The sequence below is a fragment of the Protopterus annectens genome, chromosome 10.part0 (assembly GCF_019279795.1).
Source record: "Protopterus annectens isolate FY-2018-M chromosome 10.part0, PAN1.0, whole genome shotgun sequence".
NCBI classification, from domain to species: Eukaryota; Metazoa; Chordata; order Ceratodontiformes; family Protopteridae; genus Protopterus; species Protopterus annectens.
Window position 1 is genome coordinate 66,606,050 of NC_056744.1, and position 23,334 is coordinate 66,629,383.

The 23,334-nt window shown below is 36.4% G+C and overlaps 1 protein-coding gene across 1 annotated transcript in view; it reads right to left on the reverse strand.

The window, feature by feature from the left end:
- PIK3R5 (phosphoinositide-3-kinase regulatory subunit 5) overlaps positions 1-23,334 on the reverse strand; it is an 823,030-nt gene that overhangs the window by 102,563 nt on the left and 697,133 nt on the right. Inside the window, exons 14-16 of the mRNA XM_044085025.1 lie at positions 5,425-5,553; positions 4,003-4,096; positions 7-83 (exon numbers count right to left, since the gene is read on the reverse strand). Of these exons, the coding sequence (XP_043940960.1) occupies positions 7-83; positions 4,003-4,096; positions 5,425-5,553 (300 nt within the window). The remainder of the gene's footprint in view (positions 1-6; positions 84-4,002; positions 4,097-5,424; positions 5,554-23,334) is intronic.

The following is a 23,334-nucleotide window of genomic DNA, read 5'->3' on the forward strand; positions in this document are numbered from 1 at the left end:
GTTTACCTTGCTGTAGACAATTTTTAGTGTTAATGGTACTGCCTCCCTGTCATCATCAATACCAAACCTTTTGCAGCCTCGTCCTATAAATAAAAACAAAAAGAGTCAATACTTCAGGGTAATGTTAAATGAAAACACAACATTTCTTTAGAATGTACATTAAGTGAATTTCACATTATATGATTATGCTGATTTTTTCATGTTTTATTTTGCAGAACAGCAGTTTCACAATTCTTGGTACTTTCAGAACTGCCTATCTTCAAATCTGTACAAAAATTAGATTAGTACCAGTTACAAGATAATTGGTGAAGTCCAATCCACATGTTATGCAATTTCTATTTCTCAACCAAAACCTACACTCAGGGCATTAACAACAAATGGGTTTTCTTACTTTGTTTCTGAAGTTAGTTTTGTCATTGTACCTTTTTGACAATGATGGATTTCTGAAACATCTACATTCCGTCGAGAGTACAAAATATTTGGATGAACTTCATTCTTCTTTTTTACCCCCTCATTTCTGTACACTATAAAAGTCTCTCCACTTCCAATTGCCAAGTCTCTTCTCCACTTCCACAGCACCAGCCAGTTGTGATGGTCATTAAACAGAGAGCCCTCAAAAAGGCTTTCTAATGTTGGTTGTATCTCTCACCTTCACCTCAGTGATGTAGACATTGCTGTAAAAAAATCAGCAAAAATGAAAGGGTAATAGTGCATCTAATGTTGCATGCACAATGCTGCACAAGGTGCAGAATGTGTTGGTGTGCTTTCACTGCTCATGTTCAGCTACTGGTCCTTGGAATTACTGAATGTATCCTGTTTTAGCTTGGCATCGGTACAAGACTGAACTGACCCACCTCTTACCGTAAGATGAGGAGATGGTACTGACTGCCGCCAGTCTCTACTTGGCATCAGCAGAAGAGTGAACTGACTCATCCCTTTCATCAAGATGGGGGAGGTGGTTTTTTCACTTCCCCTTACTGGCTTTTCCAGCACCTGGGTCACTAGCTGGTCACAATTCCATCGATCACAGCCATGTCTTCAATCCTGTGATACACATTCTGCCAGGTTTTTCAGTGTTGTTTATTGCTCCATTTACTGAAATCCAGCAGAGAAGGCAAATATCAAGAGATTAAGACAATAACATTCTGGTCTGACTAGCTGGATACAAAGGTAGAAAACACAGTATCCATGTAGTACAGTTACTGTGTATTATTCTTAAGTCTACCTATATAACCTGCAGTGCACAGGAAAACAGACAGACAGACAGACACACATGCACGCGCGTGCGCACACACACACACACACGCACACACACACACACACACACACACACGCACACACACACACACACACACACACACACACACACACACACACACACACACACACACACACACACACACGTGCACACACATGCCCATGCACACACACATGCATACACACACACACACACACACACACACACATACACACATACACACATACACACACCGTCTCCTACATGTTTACATATGTATGCATGTGGGTACTGGGTGGGCATCTGTGAGGTTTCTCCATGATTAGACATCAGCAGTATAAACTGGGCAAAGACTTCACAACGTCCTGCTAAGTCAGCTGAAGGTGGCATCTTCCTGATGTTATAATGCATAAAAAACGATTTGGTATTACCTGATGAAGACACACCAGGTACATGTACATGCAGAAGATGATTTTCCACAGTACTTACAGTATTCACTTGAACAGAGGTCTCACTGCATTTATAACACAAAGAGGTAAAGGTGTACCCTCATTCAAAACAGTAACTCATTTCATTTAGCAGCAATAACAAACACAAGTGACTGAATTCCTATAAGCTGCATTTACACTTTCAGATGATTTTCAGATAATGCAAACACGTTCTCTGGCTGCTGTGGCAGATGCAAATTCCATATGTGATGGTTGCTGACATACTCTTTCCTAGTACACCAAGAACAGGGTGTGCACTAGTGTACTATCAATTTGTGTGATATGAATCTCCTCACCAAACTGGTAACATTTACAGAGTAAACATTTTTCAGTGTATAAGATCATCATAACTGATTGCACTCTTAGCACTGTCTGTTTGAATAAAATATATCTGGCTCTTTTGTTTATACTGTGGCTAAACTGATCATACGTATTTTAAACAATTGCAGTACAATGAGGTATTTGAATGCATCTCAATCTATAAAGATTCCACTATTGTTACTTTTTGCTTCCCTTTCCCACGTGAACACTGTATATGCAATGACAGTTTCAAAAAGGTAACAAACAATGCTCCATCTGGAACTGGAAAGATTGCTTTTTCTCAACTGAACTGTGCATGTTGTTTCCTAAAATACACACCAGCAGTTAGAGTGATGGGGAGGCAAGGATTCTATCCATGTGTGAATGAATATTTTTTTTTGGATGGGGAAATAAAACAGTGTGTGTCCATCTGCACACCTGTAAAGACAATCAAAATGCATCTGAGAGCACAGCGCTAAAGTTTCCCAAGGACACCATGGGGCATTGCATATTTATATGCCCAATGAGTGAGTGACAAACCCTAGACCCCTGCTACTGCACAATCTGCCATTGCTCCAAAAAGCTATCTGACGGTGAACAGGATGGACGGAGTATTTACTATTCATTGTTCTTTTTACACAATGTGCAGTGTGGACCAAATATCCACTATGTTCATCCTCTTCTACTGTAAGCTGGACATGCTGAGCTGCCACTAGGACCCTGACCTTCTTATTATTGTACAGACTGGTCTGAATCATCACACCTCCTTGCTGTTCTCATATATGAAGTAGTGAGGACTCAGTAGTCACTGGTCTCTATTTACAGAAGATGCTCTGCATTTAGTGCATATAGGGCTTAAAAAACATGTACATACAAACATATTTCAAGGACAAGAAGAAAATAGGTTATGTGGATATCACTTATTTATTTATTTATTTATTTATTTATTTGCAGTTGGTTTACCAGGATAGTCCATTGGGCCAAGATGAACCAATATTCAATGGAGTCCTGGGGAGAAAAGCTCCAGAAACAAGGTTACAATAGGTTTTAGATCAGATTACAATGTTTACAAAATATACAGTTTAGAGCATAACATTTCAGGTAGTACATACTGGTGACGAACATTACAGATGATACAGACTACAAAAGGAAACATTTCAATAGAAAAACTGAGAAGCCATTATATCTTAGGAAGCTAGTAAATAGGAAACAAAATAATACAATTTTTATAATTAGCTTAGTAAGTACAAGGGGGAATGTATGAGTTAGGAGAGGCAGAATAAAGGAAGTTCCCAGAAAGGAGGGGGAAAGAGAGAAAGCCAGTGTAGATAATGATGGATGGGTGCAATCAACCCACTATATTTTGTTTTGCCTGCAGTCCTAATCTTAAACCTCCATAGAAACCTTGTACATCTTCCAAGCTACCAAGACAATTCTATAGTTGCCTCTGTTAAGTATAATTAAAAAAATGACTTTGATCAGATTCAGGAATGCAGTTTATTAAATTGACTCCAGATGTCTTTGTGTCAGTCCCTAATACCTAGGAAATGAAAGAAGAGAGCTGTGAAATTCATGTGCCAGGCTTAGTGCTATACAACATGGGTAAAACTCAGCAACAGTGTCATGACATGATGCTGTCAGGAGCTGCACCACTTTGTCTAGCAATGAAATTTTACTGTATAGTGGAAGGGGTGGATGCAGGAACATAATGACAACGTTTATCTTGTTATAGGTGCCACCTAAATCTCAACACTGCTGAGATTGGGTCAGACTTAGGTGTCTGAATGAAATATGAAGTGGATGCCTAAATAATCAAATACTGTACTATATATGCAGAAAAAAATGTTTGCAGGACACTCCCAAATGGAAGTCTACCCTCTGAATTTTAACATGTGCATATCCAAAGCAAGCATTAAAATTCTTTATTACAGGCTTTATACTGCTGTCATGTCAAAAATGAAAATTACAGTTACTTACCTGAAGCCTTAATAGCCCGGATAGCAGCGGTGTTCCCAAGGTCCAGTGACCGAATGAATACCTCAGTTGTCTTTTCACCCCCAGCAAATGTTAACTGCAGAGGAATGCAAACATGTAATTGACAATGCATATAAAATAATCACTATAATAAAGACTGGGCATACTCTTAGAATATTGATTTCACCAGTCTATCAAAAAGATGGTCTGACTACAGATCTCTTCAGACAGAGTTAACATTGTTTCAGTACAAGGCATGCTTATGTCTGATGTACTTAACTAATAACCCTACCCCAATACCTTCTAATTTTAGATTTAAAAAAGAATGTGCAAGCATATCCTGATCATGAATAGTTCCCACTTAAGGGCAAATAAACTTGTTAACCGAGATCTCTATAAAATATTTCTAGCTGTGCTTTGTTTAAAAACATTAGGAATATCTCAAAATCTACAGAAATAACACGTTAAAATAAATCTGTGCTCATTGTAACTAAACCAATCCCCTTTAATTATACCAGAAGAGCAGCCCAATGAATGGTTTGAAGACACTGCAAATTTCATGTTAAAAAGTTTTATTTGCAATTCCTGCAGACATCTCTTAAGACAACAAAGCCTGTATGTTTATTCCCTGAATGTACTGAGTGGGAGGAAAAAAGCAGACATGGGAGTTTACAAATGCCAGTGTACTTTATCAATGTACTTTCTGAACATAAGTCAAGATAGGGCCCTGGAAAACAAGGAGTGTTTCTAGAGATATCACTTCACACTTATCATAAGATATGTAAAGCAAAAAAGTGATACTCATGCAACAAAGCACCATACATATGAAGAGAGCATCACTGTTGCACATATAACAGAAAAAGTGGAGGTACAGAGATGGGCAACAGCTAGCAGGTGTCACTCTGCTTTTTCTGATTATGTGTATGCCCTTCTGATCACCCAGCCCAGTACTCACCATCATCCAGGACCCTTTTCTTCATCCTAAGCAGCAATGAAATTTGGGGGATCAGTTCCCTAGTGCTCTGACAAGGACAGGTCATTTTAACATGTCATCTGTATCAAAACAAAAGTGATATACTGAACAAGGGATTCTTACTGATATCATTTTATGGTGCATATCCCCTAAGAATGCAAGAAATGGGCAGGCTCTTCTGAAACAAAGAGTCTGCAGTCATTCACCTGCTGTAGTCCTATCAATGCTTTTTTTCCCCCTTTTCATGAATTAAAATCAATCAAGATCAGGAATTAGGTTGCATAATGGTTGAAGCTCTTCTCTAAACAAAATCTTGTTAGACAATTATGACAATGGTCTTTAAGCTATGATGCAGAAAGTCAGGGCATGAATTACTTGACAAAAGGCATTCTGTACATGATACACTGAGTGCCACAGTTCCATAAGTAGGGCATGCTTACTAGGGTACATACCTCTGCCTGATAGAGTTGTAACAACACAGGGTGCCTGGCATTCCGACAGTAATAGAGTATTATATCCGCCAATATTGGAAGTGCCTCCTTTTGGCTATCAGGAACATCACTTTCTGTTTTGGACGACTGCTACAAAATAAATAAATAAATCAGTGAGATCTAGTTGACAGCCACCTGCTCTAGTAAATACTCATTAAACTCAGTTATTTCCCATGCATCTCCACGGCAGAACAGAGAAACAGAAATAAAAACAGGATTTTCTGTTAGTAGGAATAAACCTGATGTTTGTGTAAAAAAATAATATGATTTGTGAAGAGTGTTATAAACCAGTACAATAAAGGTAAAGAAATTCCATTACTGCACACAATAAAAAACACAAGTTACATCAACCCACAAATTTTTGAGTAACAGAAAATTCAAAGGTTCCAAGAAAATTTATTATCTAAAATAATCTGGCTATGTCTTCATAATCCATATGTTTTATGCTGCTGTTGCATAGCATCAGTAACAATTTAATATTTATTTTTTTAGTAAGCATCCTAGTAACCAGTTAGTACTTGAACAGATGGAGTTTAGTGCTCAGGTGATTTACACAGAATGCTGCCTCATACCACTTGGACCTCGGTTTGATTTCCAGGTGATGTGCCAGTTATATGGAATTTGCATGCACTTCCTGTGTTGGTTTTACTTTCCACTAGGGTCTATAGTGCAATTTCACATTTCACATTTCAAAGGCATTGTGAAAGGACTGCTTTTCCTATGACACAAAGGCAGTCATATGTCTGTGACCATGGTGACCTGAAGGTGAGAATGGTCTCAGGATGTTGGTAGGCCTGGTTGGAAAGAATAGAATAAATAGGCTGATGACCAGCTCTCCTATCCCAAGGGAAGGGGGAACCTGCTGTATGGGTGACCAATGGTAGAGTCCATGAGCCTCACAGGACATTTTAGGGTGAATACTGGTTGAGTTACTAGTCAAGTCCTGGTGAGTACCTTTGCAAGGTGGACCCTGTTTTTCACAAAATCTTACCAAGATGACACTGATATACAGACTGTATTTATACAGCATATATTATGGACAAAAAATAAAAAGGATAGCTGGGTGCATAAGACCCAGGATAAAAAAGGACCCAATCCTGGTAGGCACACTAGTGCCAGGACTGGAAAAAATGACAGTGCAGAATCATCAAAATACGGAAACAATTCTACAATTGGGCCACGCCAGGCCCAGAGGGAAGATGGCCTCCCTGTTGTAGAAGGAAGTAGCAGTTCACAAAAAACAAAAAAACTGATAGGCCAAAGAACAGCCATAAAGATGACAGAGTGGACTATTGAGGATAAGAAAGAAATTATGTTTTGTTACTATTATGCAAAAAGCCCAGAATTTCCAGACACAAGATATATAAAAAGAATGAAAGAGAAATCTGAAGAAAGAAAAATACTTCCACAAGAAAAACTGCTATAAGCTTCAAATAAAAATCTGTGTTCCTTATTACAACAGATTTGTGAAAAACAGTATAGAGACCAAGAAACGTTGATCTGATTGGAAAAAGAAGCTTCTGAGGAAGTGAAAAAATATAAACAACAAAACCTAGAGATTTTTTAAAGTATAAGAAAGAAATATGGGCATAGAAAAGAAAGAGAGAGTTGATACGGTGCAATATTTATACCAAGGCAAAAGTCAAATTAATCAATATAATGAAGGCAGCCCCAAAGATATTTGAAGAGAAATACAGGCAAAGACATCCAGATATGGAATACCTCACAATTAAGAAAATAAGATCACAAAGAGGGAATGTAGAAAATATTAGTAAAGTAGAAGTTAAAAAAAAAAATAGAAGTTGAAGTTATAGAGTGCCTGTGAAGTGAAGGATTTGGTGTAGATTTAACACAGGTTATATCACAGCGTGATGGAACAAGTCCCCAAAGTAAGGAGAAACAGACAGATCAGGAGACATCTGAAGAAGAAATATGGACATGGGAAAGAAAAAGAGATTTAATATGATGGAATATTTATGCAAAGGAGAAAGCAAAACTAATCAAAGCAAAAAGATCAGCACCAAACATATCTGAAGAGAAATACAAGCAAAGGTATACAGACATGGAAAACTTTGCAATACAAAAAATGAGAAGACAGAGTAAAATAGAAAAGGAGTTTAGTAATGGAGAAGTTAAAGAAATATAAACTGAGGTTATGGAGCATCTGCAAAGTGAAGTATTCAGTGTAGAAATTCTAATTCAGAAAGCACCACAACAGGAAAGAGCAATGTTCATCCAAATTAAGAGGAAACCAGTGGAATGGAAAGTAATTGGTCAGGTGACATATGAAAATATTTTGGAGCCTTCTACAGGAAACCAGTATGAATGTTTACCTGAAGCTGGACAGCAAGGCAAGGGAAGGAACAGGAACCTGTGGAAACTCGGACACAGTCAATGTTGACAAGTGATAGCATAGTGAGTTCCCATACGAAAGAGCAACAGATGGCACAGGATGAAAATGAAGAGAAGGTGCCACAGGAAGACATTACAGAACTTTCTATAGAATGCCTGCAGGAAATGGAAAACAAAAAATGTGCCATCAGTTTAGATGAAAATAACTTAAGAGAAGATTTGCTTCATTTAGTAGATACAGATAAATATATTAAGATCAATGAAAGAAATAGACTGCAAAAGGTCAATAAAACCTAAAAAGTCAGAAGTTTGATAAAACAAATGAACACAGGAATTAGGGCTGTTCATAGAAATCCATGCAATATAACAGAAGTAAACAGGATATATTACTGTGCAGCTAAATTAATAACAGATAAAATTCTACCACAAGAACACAGGGTAGTGAGGGAAAGGAAGGGGTGAACTGAATACCATCACTGAAATATCGAATAGAGAAAACTATAAAGCAATTAAGACAAGATGTGTTACTGTTAGAAAAGTATAGAAGAGAGAACAAACAGATAAACAAAAATACTTAGAAAGATAGATGTGATAAAAGGAATGTGCAGTATTAGAACAGACCAGGATCTATCATGCACTATTGCAAAAAACAAACTAAAAATCTCAGCACAGACAGAAAAACTTAGAAGATACACAGTAAATATAAAGGAAAAGTACAAAATAAGCAATTTATTGATGACCCAAAAAAGTTTTATAGAGAATTGGGAAACAAGGTAAAAGGAATTGAAAGACCAATAAAAAAATGAAGAGATAGAAACATTTTGGAGAAGTATTTATGAAGATCCTGTGGAACATAACAAATATGCTAAATGGATAGAAAAAGTAAAAGAAAGAATAAGAAGTTTAAAGGTACATGATATGAAATGGGGTGAAGTAACAGCCAGAGAGATTGAATCAAAGTTAAGAAATGCCTCTAATTGGAAAACCCCAGGCCCAGACGCAGCGTCTAACTTCTGGTTAAAAGTATTAACATCTTTGTATAAAGATTTAGCCATGAGTAAGAAGTATTTATATGCGCACCCTGAAGAGACACCAACCTGGCTAAGAACAGGAAAAACAAGGCTCCTATTTAAGAGTGAACCTGAAAGTGACCGTAAAAATTATAGACCAATAACTTGCCTTCCGGCCTTCCGATGACATATAAACTATACACTGGAATTGATTCCGACAGACTTTATAGTAATTTAGAAGAAAACTCAATTATGGCAATAGAACATAAGGGCAATAAAAGAAAGTCATGTGGAACATAGAATTATTTGTTGTTAAATAAAATCATAGTATAGAACTGTAAAAATGGAAAGAATTTAAGTATGTCATGGATTGACTATAATCTAACTTGGTAAAAAGCAAACTGCAAACAAGTAAATGAAATGGAAGAAAAAAACCACACCGGATTCTCAAATAACGTTTAGCGCTTCAGTTTACTGAAATAAGCAAACTTCTTCAGACAATTTGAAAAAAAAGCACAAGTACACTTATACACATTTACAAATCATGACATCATTTCCTTAGAAATAAACCAAGCCTCATTTTAAAGTGCCAAATCACCTTCCCACTTAAAAGGCAACTCATAAAAACAATTCCAAAATGAGAATATACAAATAAATCAACATGAGTAACAATATTAGATCACATACAAACGACTAAATGAAAAATATATACATATATACATATAAAAATTTAAAAAATCATATATCTATATTCATATAAATATATAAAACTATAAAAAGGAAACACAATTATAACTCTATCTAACTAAAGCTTTTAATTTCAAAATGCTTTTAATGGAAACTAAGTCATTTAAGCCTGGAGGGGCTAGGGCATTCAGTTTCAACTGCCAAATAAGTTCTTTCTCTTCAAGCTTCAAATCCATTGGTCCTCCCCTAATGTTGCCTGGGATTTTATCAATAACTAAAAACTTAAATTCATGCTTCGGAAAAGCATTGATGTGTCTTGCTAGTGCATTATTCAAATTTATTTTATCAATTGCATACAGATGCTCATAAATTCTATTTTTAAGGGGTCTTTCTGTTTTACCCACATAAAAATGGGGCATTTCGAAATTAAGCTCAAATAGACAGCCCCCCTAGTATTGCAATTGAATTTATCATTAATATGGTATTTTTTACCATTAATTGTAAAAAAGGTAACCACATTAATCTATTTGCACCAACGACAAGCTTCACATTTAAGCATACCACAATGTGGGGCATGACATTTTAAGGTGCTATTTTCCAAAAGCATTTTAAGATTCCTACCTTTCCTAAACACCACGCAAGGAGATTCATCTACATGTTTTCTAACTGAAATGTCATCCAGCAGAAAAAAAACAATTTTTAAAAACAATTGATCTCAAGAGAGGGGCATCAATTGAAAAAGTAGTCATAAAACTCAGTCTTGCTAAATCAACGTCAGAAGACACGCACAATTGTTTAGAATCCAATTCTCTGCTATCAGAGTCTATTGTTGGTTCGTTACAAGTAACACTCATGTTGCCCAAATAGGTATTCAGACATCCAAACTCCAAATCAATAGCACTATAACTGTCATCAATACTCAATAATGGTTTAAATAATCCACTCAATCTTTTAGAAGAGACCTCATCTATGAGGTCATCCACTAATTTAGTGGGATATCCTCATTTGTCGAACATTTCCTTCAATAACCTGCATTTATTTATAAAATCACTTTCCAAAGAAACCATCCTTGCAGCCCGCACGAGTTGACCTTTAACAAGCCCCCTCTTCTGGTAAAAAGGATGGCAACTGGAAATGTGAAGAAATGCATTTGAGTATGTCGGTTTCCTAAATATTTTTGAAATATAACCATTCAAAGAAGAACTTTTAATTAATTCCACGTCAAGGAAACAAATTCGATCAGTTTTAAATTCACATGTAAATTTAAGGAAATTCATAAATTTAGTGATATGTTCAACAAATGCTGTAGCAGAGGCTTTATCGCCACACCAAAGAATGAAAATATCATCCAAATAACGGGTGTACCATGTGGCCTTTTCTTGGAAAACCAAGTCCTTAAACAGGAATTATTTCTCCCAATAGGCCATCACTGTGTTTGCAAAGGTGGCCTCACACGGGGACCCTATGGCTACACCCGTTTTCTGTAAATAAAATTCTTTATTAAATAAAAAATAATTATTATTCAGAACCAACTCTAATAAGTAAATAATTAAATCAATAGAAGAACCATCCAAGTGCTGTTCCAACAAAAAGTCCCTAATCCATTCACAACCAATGTCCTGAGGAATAGTAGTATATAAATCACGGACATCAATTGTGAGGAAGTTATAGTTCTCAGAAAATGGAAAGTTGTTCATAGCGCCTAAAAATGCCCACGAATCCTTGCAGATCTGGGTTTCATTTTTCAAGGCTTCCTTGAGCTTAACATCCACAAATTTCGCACAACCATATGTAATAGATTGTCTCCCATCAATAATGGGGCGAAAAGGAGGTTTTTCCAAATTTTTGTGGATTTTAGGCAAGCCAAACAGGGTGGGTGAGATTGGATAAGGAATTAAAAGAAAATTAAATAAATCAACATCAATGCGTCCCTAAATGAACAGATCATTAATGAAGCCTTTAATTTGTTGATATGCTCCATTAATTTCATTGAGAGAAACTTTAACATAAGCCTCATTTGTCAACAGAAAACACATATTGTTGTAATAATCCTCATTATCCATAAACACCAACCCACCCCCCTTATCAGGCTTAATGATGCGAAAGTTAGCGAACCTCAAATCATCTAAAGCATCCTTCTCAAGTCAAGATAAATTACATAATTCTGTATTAGATGACCCCCTAGTATTCAAAAGTGTTCTGAAATCATTCTCACAAATTTTCTCAAATAATAAAATAGAAGGGTGTAAGGCTGGGTTAAATATACTGGCAACCATAAAGTCTATAATGAGACTAGAGTTGTTGCCAAATAACACATTTAAATTCAGTTTCCTGGTATAGGTCTTAAGGTCAATGAGTGTTCTTGCCAAGACACTTCTGTTGGAAGGGACAAAAGTTAACCCCTTAGCAAGAACATTTATGAGTAAAGGGGCAGGAACAAAAGTAGAATAATTAGAAATTCTAAAGTCTTGTGTACTGTTAAATAAAACCTGAACTGTTCTTTGTTGAGTCTTAATAGGACTAGAATGTCTAACAGGGCAGGGAGAGGTAACTATCTCCTCCTCCTGTTCTGAGTTTTCTTTTTCCAATAATGTTGCTGCTGTGGACGATTTTCTTGTCCACCAGTGTTTACTTTCTTGTGTCCCTGAAAACCCTGAGTTTGGTTTGAACCATTAGTGTTAGTATTACTGTGATCGTTCACAGTATTACTAGTGTGCCTACTAGCAAGCCTCTCACTCCTCCTAACTGGAAACACTTCATTCAACATAACATCATTCATTTGAATTCCATTATTGTCAACAACAATGGTAGAATTATTACTAGAATCAATTTGGTCACTATTAGATCCTGAATTAGCATTCCCATTCACATTAGAAGGAGGTAAAGGATACGCTAAACCCTTCCCATACGCCAAAGAATCTCTATTAAGTTTCCTAACTTTATTCTCTTTAATTTTAGACAAAGCATTTTCAATACTAGAAAAAATATGTAAAAAATCTAATTTGTAACGCTAAATGTCATTGTCCGACCGAATGCTGGAGTCCAACTCTGCCAGTTCAACTTTCAAATTATCCATCTGCCTGTAATAGTCTTTAATAACAATTCCATAAACTATGTTCTTGCTAAGGGGTTAACTTTTGTCCCTTCCAACAGAAGTGACTTGGCAAGAAAACTCATTGACCTTAAGACCTATACCAGGAAACTGAATTTAAATGAGTTATTTGGCAACAACTCTAGTCTCATTAAAGACTTTAGGGTTGCCAGTATATTTAACCCAGCCTTACACCCTTCTATTTTATTATTTGAGAAAATTTGTCAGAATGATTTCAGAACAGTTTTGAATACTAGGGGGTCATCTAATACAGAATTATGTAATTTATCTCAACTTGAGAAGGATGCTTTAGATGATTTGAGGTTCGCTAACATTCGCATCATTAAGCCTGATAAGGGGGGGTGGGTTGGTGTTTATGGATAATGAGGATTATTACAACAATATGTGTTTTCTGTTGACAAATGAGGCTTATGTTAAAGTTTCTCTCAATGAAATTAATGGAGCATATCAATGAATTAAAGGCTTCAATAATGATTTGTTCATTGAGGGACGCATTGATGTTGATTTATTTAATTTTCTTTTAATTCCTTATCCAATCACACCCACCCTGTTTGGCTTGCCTAAAATCCACAAAAATATGGAAAAACCTCCTTTTCGCCCCATTATTGATGGGAGACAATTTATTACATATGGTTGTGCGAAATTTGTGGATGTTAAGCTCAAGGAAGCCTTGAAAAATGAAACCCAGATCTGCAAGGATTCATGGGCACTTTTAGGCGCTATGAACAACTTTCCATTTTCTGAGAACTATAACTTCCTCACAATTGATGTCCGTGATTTATATACTACTATTCCTCAGGACATTGGTTGTGAATGGATTAGGGACTTTTTGTTGGAACAGCACTTGGATGGTTCTTCTATTGATTCAATTATTTACTTATTAGAGTTGGTTCTGAATAATAATTATTTTTTATTTAATAAAGAATATTATTTACAGAAAATGGACGTAGCCATGGGGTCCCTGTGTGGGGCCACCTTTGCAAACACAGTGATGGCCTATTGGGAGAATCAGTTCCTGTTTAAGGACTTGGTTTTCCAAGAAAAGGCCACATGGTACACCCGTTATTTGGATGATATTTTCATTCTTTGGCATGGCGATAAAGCCTCTGCTACAGCATTTGTTGAACATATCACTAAATTTACGAATTTCCTTAAATTTACATGTGAATTTAAAACTGATTGAATTTGTTTCCTTGACGTGGAATTGATTAAAAGTTCTTCTTTGAATGGTTATATTTCAAAAATATTTAGGAAACTGACATACTCAAATGCATTTCTTCACTTTTCCAGTTGCCATCCTTTTTACCAGAAGAGGGGGGGTTGTTAAAGGTCAACTAGTGCGGGCTGCAAGGATGGTTTCTTTGGAAAGTGATTTTATAGATGAATGCAGGTTATTGAAAAAAATGTTCAACAAACGAGGATATCCCACTAAATTAATGGATGACCTTATAGATGAGGTCTCTTCTAAAAGATTGAGTAGATTATTTAAACGATTATTGAGTATTGATGACAGTTATAGTGCTATTGATTTGGAATTTGGCTGTCTGAATACCTATTTGGACAACATGAGTGTTACTTGTAATGAACCAACAATAGACTCTGATAGCAGAGAATTGGATTCTAAACAATTGTGCGTGTCTTCTGATGTTGATTTAGCAAGACTGAGTTTTATAACTACTTTTTCAATTGATGCCCCTCTCTTGAGATCAATTGTTTTTAAAAATTGTTTTTTTCTGCTGGATGACATTTCATTTAGTAAACATGTAGGTGAATCTCCTGGCATGGTGTTTAGGAAAGGTAGGAATCTTAAAATGCTTTTGGAAAATAGCACCTTAAAATGTCATGCCCCACTTTGTGGTATGTTTAAATGTGAGGCTTGTCGTTGGTGCAAATACATTAATGTGGTTACCTTTTTTACAATTAATGGTAGAATATACCATATTAATGACAAATTCAATTGCAATACTAGGGGGGTTGTTTATTTGAGCTTATGTTCAAAATGCCCCATTTTTTTATGTGGGTAAAACAGAAAGACCCCTTAAAAATAAAATTTATGAGCATCTGTATGCAATTGACAAAAGAAATTTGAATAATGCACTAGCAAGACACATTAATGCTTTTCCGAAGCATGAATTTAAGTTTTTAGTTATTGATAAAATCCCAGACAACATTAGTGGAGGACCAATAGATTTGAAGCTTGAGGAGAAAGAACTTATTTGGCAGTTGAAACTGAATGCCCTAGCCCCTCCAGGCTTAAATGACTTAGTTTCCATTAAAAGCATTTTGAAATTAAAAGCTTTAGTTAGATAGAGTTATAATTCTGTTTCCTTTTTATAGTTTTATATATTTATATGAATATATATATATATATATATATATATATATATTTTTTTTTTTTATTATTTTTATATGTATATATTTTTCATTTAGTCATTTGTATGTGATCTAATATTGTTACTTATGTTGATTTATTTGTATATTCTCATTTTGGAATTGTTTTTATGAGTTGCCTTTTAAGTGGGAAGGTGATTTGGCACTTTAAAATGAGGCTTGGTTTATTTCTAAGAAAATGATGTCATGATTTGTAAATGTATATAAGTGTACTTGTGTTTTTTTCAAACTGTCTGAAGAAGTTTGCTTATTTTAGTTAACGAAAGCGCTAACCGTTATTTGAGAATCCAGTATGTTTTTTTCTTCTTTTTTCTTCCATTTCATTTACTTGTTTATGGATTGACTAAAATAAAGCATTTGATAGTATCCACACATTCATGGATAAAAGAGTGCTTAAAAATCTATAAGATACACCCTACACCGATCCGATTGACTACATTACAATGACCATGAAACAGTGGCAGCCCACTTTGCAATTAAGCCATGATAAAGGACAAATTATAATTCCAGGGATAAAATTTCAAAGAGGGATATTCCAGGGTGACTCCCTGTCACTGTTGCTATTCTGTCTTGCCTTCAACCCATTAAGCTGTCTACTTAACAGCTTAGGCCATGGCTATAATTTGGCTCCTAGAAAACAACAAAGTGTAAAGACTTCTCAGCTTCTCTTTGTCGATGACTTTCAACTGTATAGTTCATCAGATGAGGAACTGAAAGCACACCTGCAACTTTTTCAGGTGATATAAGAATGTCTTTTGGTCTTGATAAATGTGCAAAAGCAACAAAACTGCAACACCAAGAAAACATCAGTTTGGGACAAGAATGGGATATAAAAGAACTTGAGCAAGAGGGAGTGCATAAATACTTGGAAATTGACGAAGGATCAACAATAAAACAAAAACAAATGTGAATAAAACTTTAATAAGGAATACTTTAGAAGACTTAAATTAATCCTGAAAACAGTGTTGACATCTAGGAACAAAATTCAAGTTATAAACCAATTTTCTCTTCCTATCCTAACTTACAGTTTTGGAGTGATTGACTGGCCCCAAAACATGTTGGATAGATTAGATAGTAAAACAAGAAGGATGCTTAAATGATTTATAAAAATCAGTGCATACCAAGATTATATATTCCCTGTTCCGAAGGAGGAATGGGCCTCCTTGAAATTGATTACATATAAAGATTTGCAATCGTGGAGCTATACACATATCTGCTGATCTCAAAAACCCAAATGTAGTGAAAGTTCTGAAACATGAGGAGAATAAATCTAAGATGACTTCCCTGCTTAGTCTAGCAGAAGCATGTGTATCTTCTCAACTTTTCTTCAGCTTGCAGCTAACTCTCTAGCTCTTCCTGTATCTATCCTAATAAATCGCTCCATCTCTGAGTCTAAAGTTCCTTCCACCTGGAAACAATTCTATACTCTGCTTATCCACAAAGGAGGTAACTCCTCAGACATAACCAATTTCAGACTGCTTGCTATACTCTCCCCCTCTCTAAAATACTGGAAAAATGTATACATAGAAAGTCATACAATACCTAACACAGGAAAATCAGCTCACATCCACCCAACATGGATTCCATCCTAAACATAGCACTACTACAGTTCTAATATCCTTCCTCCAGACAATCTCCCTGGCCAGAGATTACCACAAACGTATCTCTTGCCATTTCCCAGACCTTTCAAAGGCTTTTGACACTGTGTCTCATCCTCTTCTCTTGGAAGAATTATCTAACCTCAACTTCTCCTCTGATACCATTGCATGGTTCTCTAGCTACCTCACTGATAGGCAGCAATCAGTGAGATGGCATTCTGCACTATCCCCCCTGCTCCCAGTAAAAATGGGTCTTCCATAAGGCTCCATACTTGGCCCATTACTTACTGTTTAACATCTTTACAAATCAACTCTATACCTCTTGTCCTCTGTCTACCTTAACATGATATGCTGATGACTCTACAGTCATCCCCATTGCTAACTCCCTCTTGGAACTCCTTTCAACCACATCTTTCAACTCAGTGGGAACCTGCCTTTCCAATAACCACCTCATTCTCAACTCTAAAAAAAGAAACAAAACTGTACTCTTTCTCCCCAAAAATGCTAACAATATCAAATGCAACTTCTCCATACAATCTCTTAACAATACCCTCAATGAGGTAGAATCCACAAAACTCCTTAGTGCTACTATCGATGATCAGCTGAAATTTGACCTACATGTTAACAATTGTATTAGGAAGACTCACCAGAAATTAGGGCTCCTCTATAGAAACAATAAGTTCCTCACAACTGAGGCTAATCTCTCTCTCTCATACCTAGCTTCTACCCAGTCTGTTATATAGCTCTCAAATTCTTACAAATCTGAACTCCACACTCCAGGCCAAACTAGAGGCCACCTACAACAAGGTAGCCAGATCTGCAGTTCAACAAACCTATAAATCCCATCACTGTCTCTCCCTAAAACATCTAAACTGGCTCAAACTACCCCATCACTTTCTCCTTTCTCAGCTGCAGGTCATTCACTCTATCCTATACCTACCTTCCTACTGCCCAACATTATCCTTCCTCGTCTCCTATTATTCCCCTTCTAGACCACTCTGAAGCTCTACACAAGACCTGCTACAAGTATCTAAGCCCAAGACCAAAGCAGGGTGCAATGTCTACAGCTATCACCCAGTAATTGCTTTGAAGAAACTACCTCTGGAAATCAGGACCCTCACTAATCCTAAACAATTTAAGTCAGCCACCAAAGAACACTATCAAAGTCTCTGGGCTTGTCACTGTACTCACCCACCATAAGCACAGCCTGCTAATGCCTTTAGGAAATACTCAATATTTTATCATCTGAGAAACTGCTTTTCTTCGCAAAAGTATTGTAATGTGTTGAATTTTATGCTAATCATGAGTAAGACTTATAGATATTGAAATGAACCTCGTATGTATTTTTGATTTCTTATAATAGTGTTTCTGTTTATGTTGTAACTGCTTTTTAAGTGGAACTTTTCTCTCTGGGCCTCTGCTGAAAAGGAGCTACTCAGCTTAGTCAGAGACACCTGGTCAACAAATGTAAAATAAAAATAAATAAAATAAATAAATAAAAATAAGCAGAGATGGAAATCAAACCAGAAGTAGATAAAAATCAAGCAGCAACTGGATGTGCCAAAAAAAAAACAAAAAAACATAAGAAAGAATATAAGGTGAAGGACCAGATGAGAAGGCAGGAAATATGAAAAATGCATAATTATAGTTGCAAGTATAGAAAACTTCTGGAAGAACCTCATGCTGATCGGGATCAAATGCAGGAATGGTTAAGGACAGGCAAATTCAAACCAAGAGATGAAAGGTTAATATTGGCGGCCCAAGATAGTGGGCTATGTACTCATTGGTTTACAAAGTCCATTGAACATGTGAGAGAAACAGACAAACATAGGTTTTGTAAAACAGACCTGGAAACAGTTGAACATCTCATTGCTGGTTGTGGCATACTAATGGCAGAAGGACTGTATACTAAAAGGCATAATAATGTGGCAAGACTATTGCACTGGGGATTATGCACACATTATGGTAGTGAAGTGGCTGAAAAACACTGGACATTGAGGCACAAAGCATCACAGAAAATGATGAAGTCTACCTCGCAAGGGATCACCCATTACTAACAGTTCAAAAGACAGATGTGAGAAAACCAGATATAGTGGTCCATGAAAAGAAGACAAAAGTAGCATTGATCATTGAAATCATCACACCCAGTGACTACAGTGGCTTGCGTACAGACAGACAGACACAAAATCATAAAATATCAGGATTTGCAGGCAGAAATGAGATCAATGTGGAACAAAGATACCCAGACAGTTCCAACAGTAGTAGGAGCAACAGGTCTTATAAAAAGAAATCTACAATCGTATTTAGATATGGTACCAATATATGTACTGTAACTCCATAGAAATTGCAGAAGAAGTCATTACTGGGCACATTGCGGGTGCTGTGAAGAGCACTTCTGGCTGACATCAAATATTGAAGCAATGCTAATTTCATGAACTTTAATCGTACCTTGACTTAGGAATGGGGCCATTCCCGTCATGGTATTAGAAACCTAAAAGACTTGGAAAAATTAAAAAAGGGATAATACTGGTTAACAGCTGGAAAAATGATGCTTCTCCTTAAGAGTGAAGCTGTGGGCCATCCTAAGAACTATAGATCAATAACTTGCCTTTTGATAATATACAAATTATATGCTGGAATTTCTGAAGCTCAGTTTACAATCATTTAGAAAAACAACTCAATTATGTCAGTAGAACAAAAGGGTAACAAAAAAAGTCATATGGAACAAAGAGTCATTTGTTCCTAAAATAAATTATAATTGAGAATTATAAAAAGGGGAAGATTTAACTATGACATGAGCTGTTTGCAAAAAAAAGCATTTGACAGCATCCCATATTCATGCATAAAAGAATACTTAACGGGTGTATAAAATATACCAACACTCATGAATTGCATTACAGTGATTATGAAAGTGTCAAACCAATTTGCAGTTTAGCCACAACAAAGGGCAATTTATTATTTCCTGGATTAAAATTCAATGGAGGATATTCCAGGGTGATTTTTTTATTTTTATTTTTGTCAATTGTGCTGTTTTGTCTTGCCCTTAACCAGTTAAGCTGTTTATTTAATAGATTAGGCTATGGTTACAGTTTGACTCCCAGAAAACAGGCTTGTTTAAAGATTTCTCATCTTTTTGTGGACAACTTAAAATCATATAGTTCATTAGATAAGGACTTGAAAACACACCTACAAATGGTTACAACTTTCACAGATGATATACAAATGACATCTGGCCTTGAAAATTTGCAAAAACTATAAAACAGGAACACTGCAGTATTAACCTGCGACAGAAATGTAATACAAAAGGAACTTGAACAGGAAAGAGTGTATAAATATTTCAGAACAGATGAAGGATTGACAATAAAACATGAACAAATAAGAATAAAGCTCAGTAAGGAAGACTTCAGAAGACTAAAACTAATATTGAAAACTGCTTTGATATCAAGGATTAAAGTCCAAGCTGTAAATCAGTTTGATCTTCCTGTTCTAATTTACAGTTGTGGGTGATTGTCTGGCTACAAAAAGTATTGAATCAATTGGACATCAAACCAGAAAAATGCTTCATGCTTATCAAATATACAAACAGTGTAAACCAAATTATATACTCTTCACTTTGAGGGAGGTATAAACACCCTCAAAACTGATTACATGTATAGATCTGCAGTCGTGGAACTGCATACATATCTGCTGACCTCATCAGATCCAAACACAGAGAATGTTTTAAAACATGAAGAGAAGAAGTCTAGTATGACATCTTTGCTTAGTGGAACGGAAATTAGACCAGCAGCAGACAAAAATCTAACAGCAGCTGAATGTGCTAACAAAACAAAAGTAAGGAAAAGGATGAGACGAGAGGGAAAGGAAAGGAAACTGAAAAAGCCATAAAAATATTGGTAAATACAAGGTCTCCTGGAACAACTTCATGTTGACCTACAAAAGACGAAAGCTAATAATGGCAGCCCTGTACAGCTGACTGCATACATGTTGGTTTACAAAATTCATTGAAAGAGTGGGAGAAAAAGACAAATGCAGATTTTTGTAAAAAAAAAAAAAAAAAAAGTGGAAACAGTCACTCATCTTGTTGCAAGGTGTAATACACTCATGGCAGAGGATCTGTATGCTGAACACAAAAATGTGGCAAGACAATTGCATTTGGGATTGTGCAAATGCTACAATAATGAAGTGGCTGAGAAACACTGGAAACACGCATGGGTGCCAGAACCACAGAGCGAGGGTGAAGGGACCCCCCCCCCACTTTTGCATCTAACTGAACTTACATTCCCAGTGCATTTTTACTTATTCCTGGCACGTTTTTACTTTAACAGCTTTCCGGCTGACGTCATCGTGAAAGTAACGGCAGTTTTTGAGCTGCTGTTCAGACTGATGGAGGTATTTATTCAGAATGCACGCATACCAGACTGGACCCAGAACTCTAGCTGCAGAGAGCAGAAAAACCACGCATACCAGACCCAGAACTGAAACGGCAGGCTGCTTGAATGAGGAGGTATGGCACAACTCTAGGAGAGTGTGTGTGTGTGTGTGCGTGTGTGTGCGTGTGTGTGTGTGTGTGTGTGTGTGTGTGTGTGTGTGTGTGTGTGTTTGCATAATCTTGTATGTACACACACATGTATGTAATTTTTTCTAAGAACCTGATATGATAGTTTGACAGAGACAGAAAACAGAAATTCAGATACAAAGCCATAACCGTTATTTAGGGAAATGCATGCTGTGATCATCCTGCCTGACAAATGTAGACCCTGACTCCGAGAAAGTGCTGTCTTAAGCAAATAGGGATTTTGTGTACAGCATGCTGCTTTGCTCTGATTGTCTGGTATTTTAGGTTTAACACTTTGCCATGCTGAAACACTTGCCTTTTTTTCTTTTCTTTCCTTTCCTTTCTTGGTTCTAAATCTGTGTTGATAGCTGATGTTGAGTACTGGGTATACAGATGTACATAAATCTGCTGATAACAAGTGTAGTGTACCATAGAACATGCATAAACTAGTACTTATGTGGCAAGGCCACAAGCTGGCAAACATACTCCTTAATCCTACACTACAGTACAGCACAGCACAGTATATTTCATTTATCTCACAAGGAAACCATCCTATAGTAATTTTGGCTGTTTTAGTGATTGCTGATTAGTTATGGTACCTGTTATTGATGCTGGTAATAAATGCCTAATGATGCAGGTAGAGAAGGAATGTATGCTTGAAGATGAAGGTACAGCAGTGTGAAAAATATTTGCACTTCATTGGCAGTGTTTTAACTGCCAGGTCATTTGTGTGAATTGGTAAGCTATATACAGAACCAAGTAGCCATTTTCTTAGCTGTGATAAAAAGCATGTACAGTGTGTGTGTGTATGTGTGTGTGTGTGTGTGTGTGTGTGTGTGTGTGTGTGTGTGTGTGTGTGTGTGTGTGTGTGTGTGTGTGTGTGTGTGTGTTCGAGAGTGTAATGTTGTGTCTGCTGTTTGTGTACCATTTGGAGTTGCCTTTACCAGAGAGTATGTAATGTAAGGGAAATGCAGAATTTCTGGGTCAAAGAAAGGAAGGCAAAACCAGAGAATCTCTCAATGACAAACAATATGGAGTAGGTGCGTCTAGGTGTATATCTTGGCCTCTGTCTCTTGAGGGAGTAGGTCCCTATTCTGAACATTTCCTAGATTTATGCATCATATATTTGTTCTATTCCTCATAAAATCTGTGGATTTCAGCTTTTTTGTGGCAAATCAGTGAAGGATTGAATTCACTAAATAATGACAGGCATTTGAATTTCAGACTTTATATTCTTCAGAAAATAAATGGTAACACAAAACCTGTTATTCTAGCAATTTTCTAAGTTTATAATATCAGCATTTGAAATTTATCCATATTTCTGGGGCTGTATTCCCGCATTATTGGCTTTGTCCAGGTTTTTTGTGCCAAGAGACTGAGAGCTATGGTGAGAAGTGAGAACTGAATTCTGTATTCCCCCATTATTGGCTTTGTCCAGGTTTTTTGTGCTAAGAGGTTGAGAGCTATGGTGAGAAGTGAGAACTGAATCCACTAAATGATAGCCATTTCAGTTTCAGTCTTCCTATCTTTTAGGAAACTGCTGATTTGGCATACTGGTATGTTGATGTGACTGTAGTGCACAGAGTACTGAGTTTAAGACTCGGTAGTGAAACGCATGGTGGTAACACATTTTATTCTAGCAGCTTTCCAAAATTATGCAAGCAATGTTTAAAATGTGTCCCTGTTTTTTGGGCTTTTGCCCCCCCCAATAAATTCTGTTTTTTTCCAGACTTCTTGTGCTGCTTGTGTTGAGTGTCAGATGGATTTTACAAGGAGCTGAGAGATTCGGGGAAGAGAAGTTTAGTGCTACTTATGCTAAGTTGTTTGCAATGTTAGTAGCACATCAGGTAGTATACTTGCTTTTGATGCAGACACCTGTGGGTTCTACTCCCACAGTATGCAGATAGATCACTAAAACTGTATTGTGTTGTACTTTAAAGGGAGTGAATGATGCAGTCCTACAAATGTCCTCCTTTGGAGGAGTTATCTAGTAACTATGTTTCTGTTATCAGTTTGCCATCCATTTGCCATTGCAAAATTACTAGCTTGTCATTTTTTTAATGTAGCATAGGCAATTTATTCTTCAAGAGCAACAATCACTTTATTTGTACATGAAACATTGAAATATGAAGTTGTTTGCTAACAGCAACCTTTTTATTAGTTACA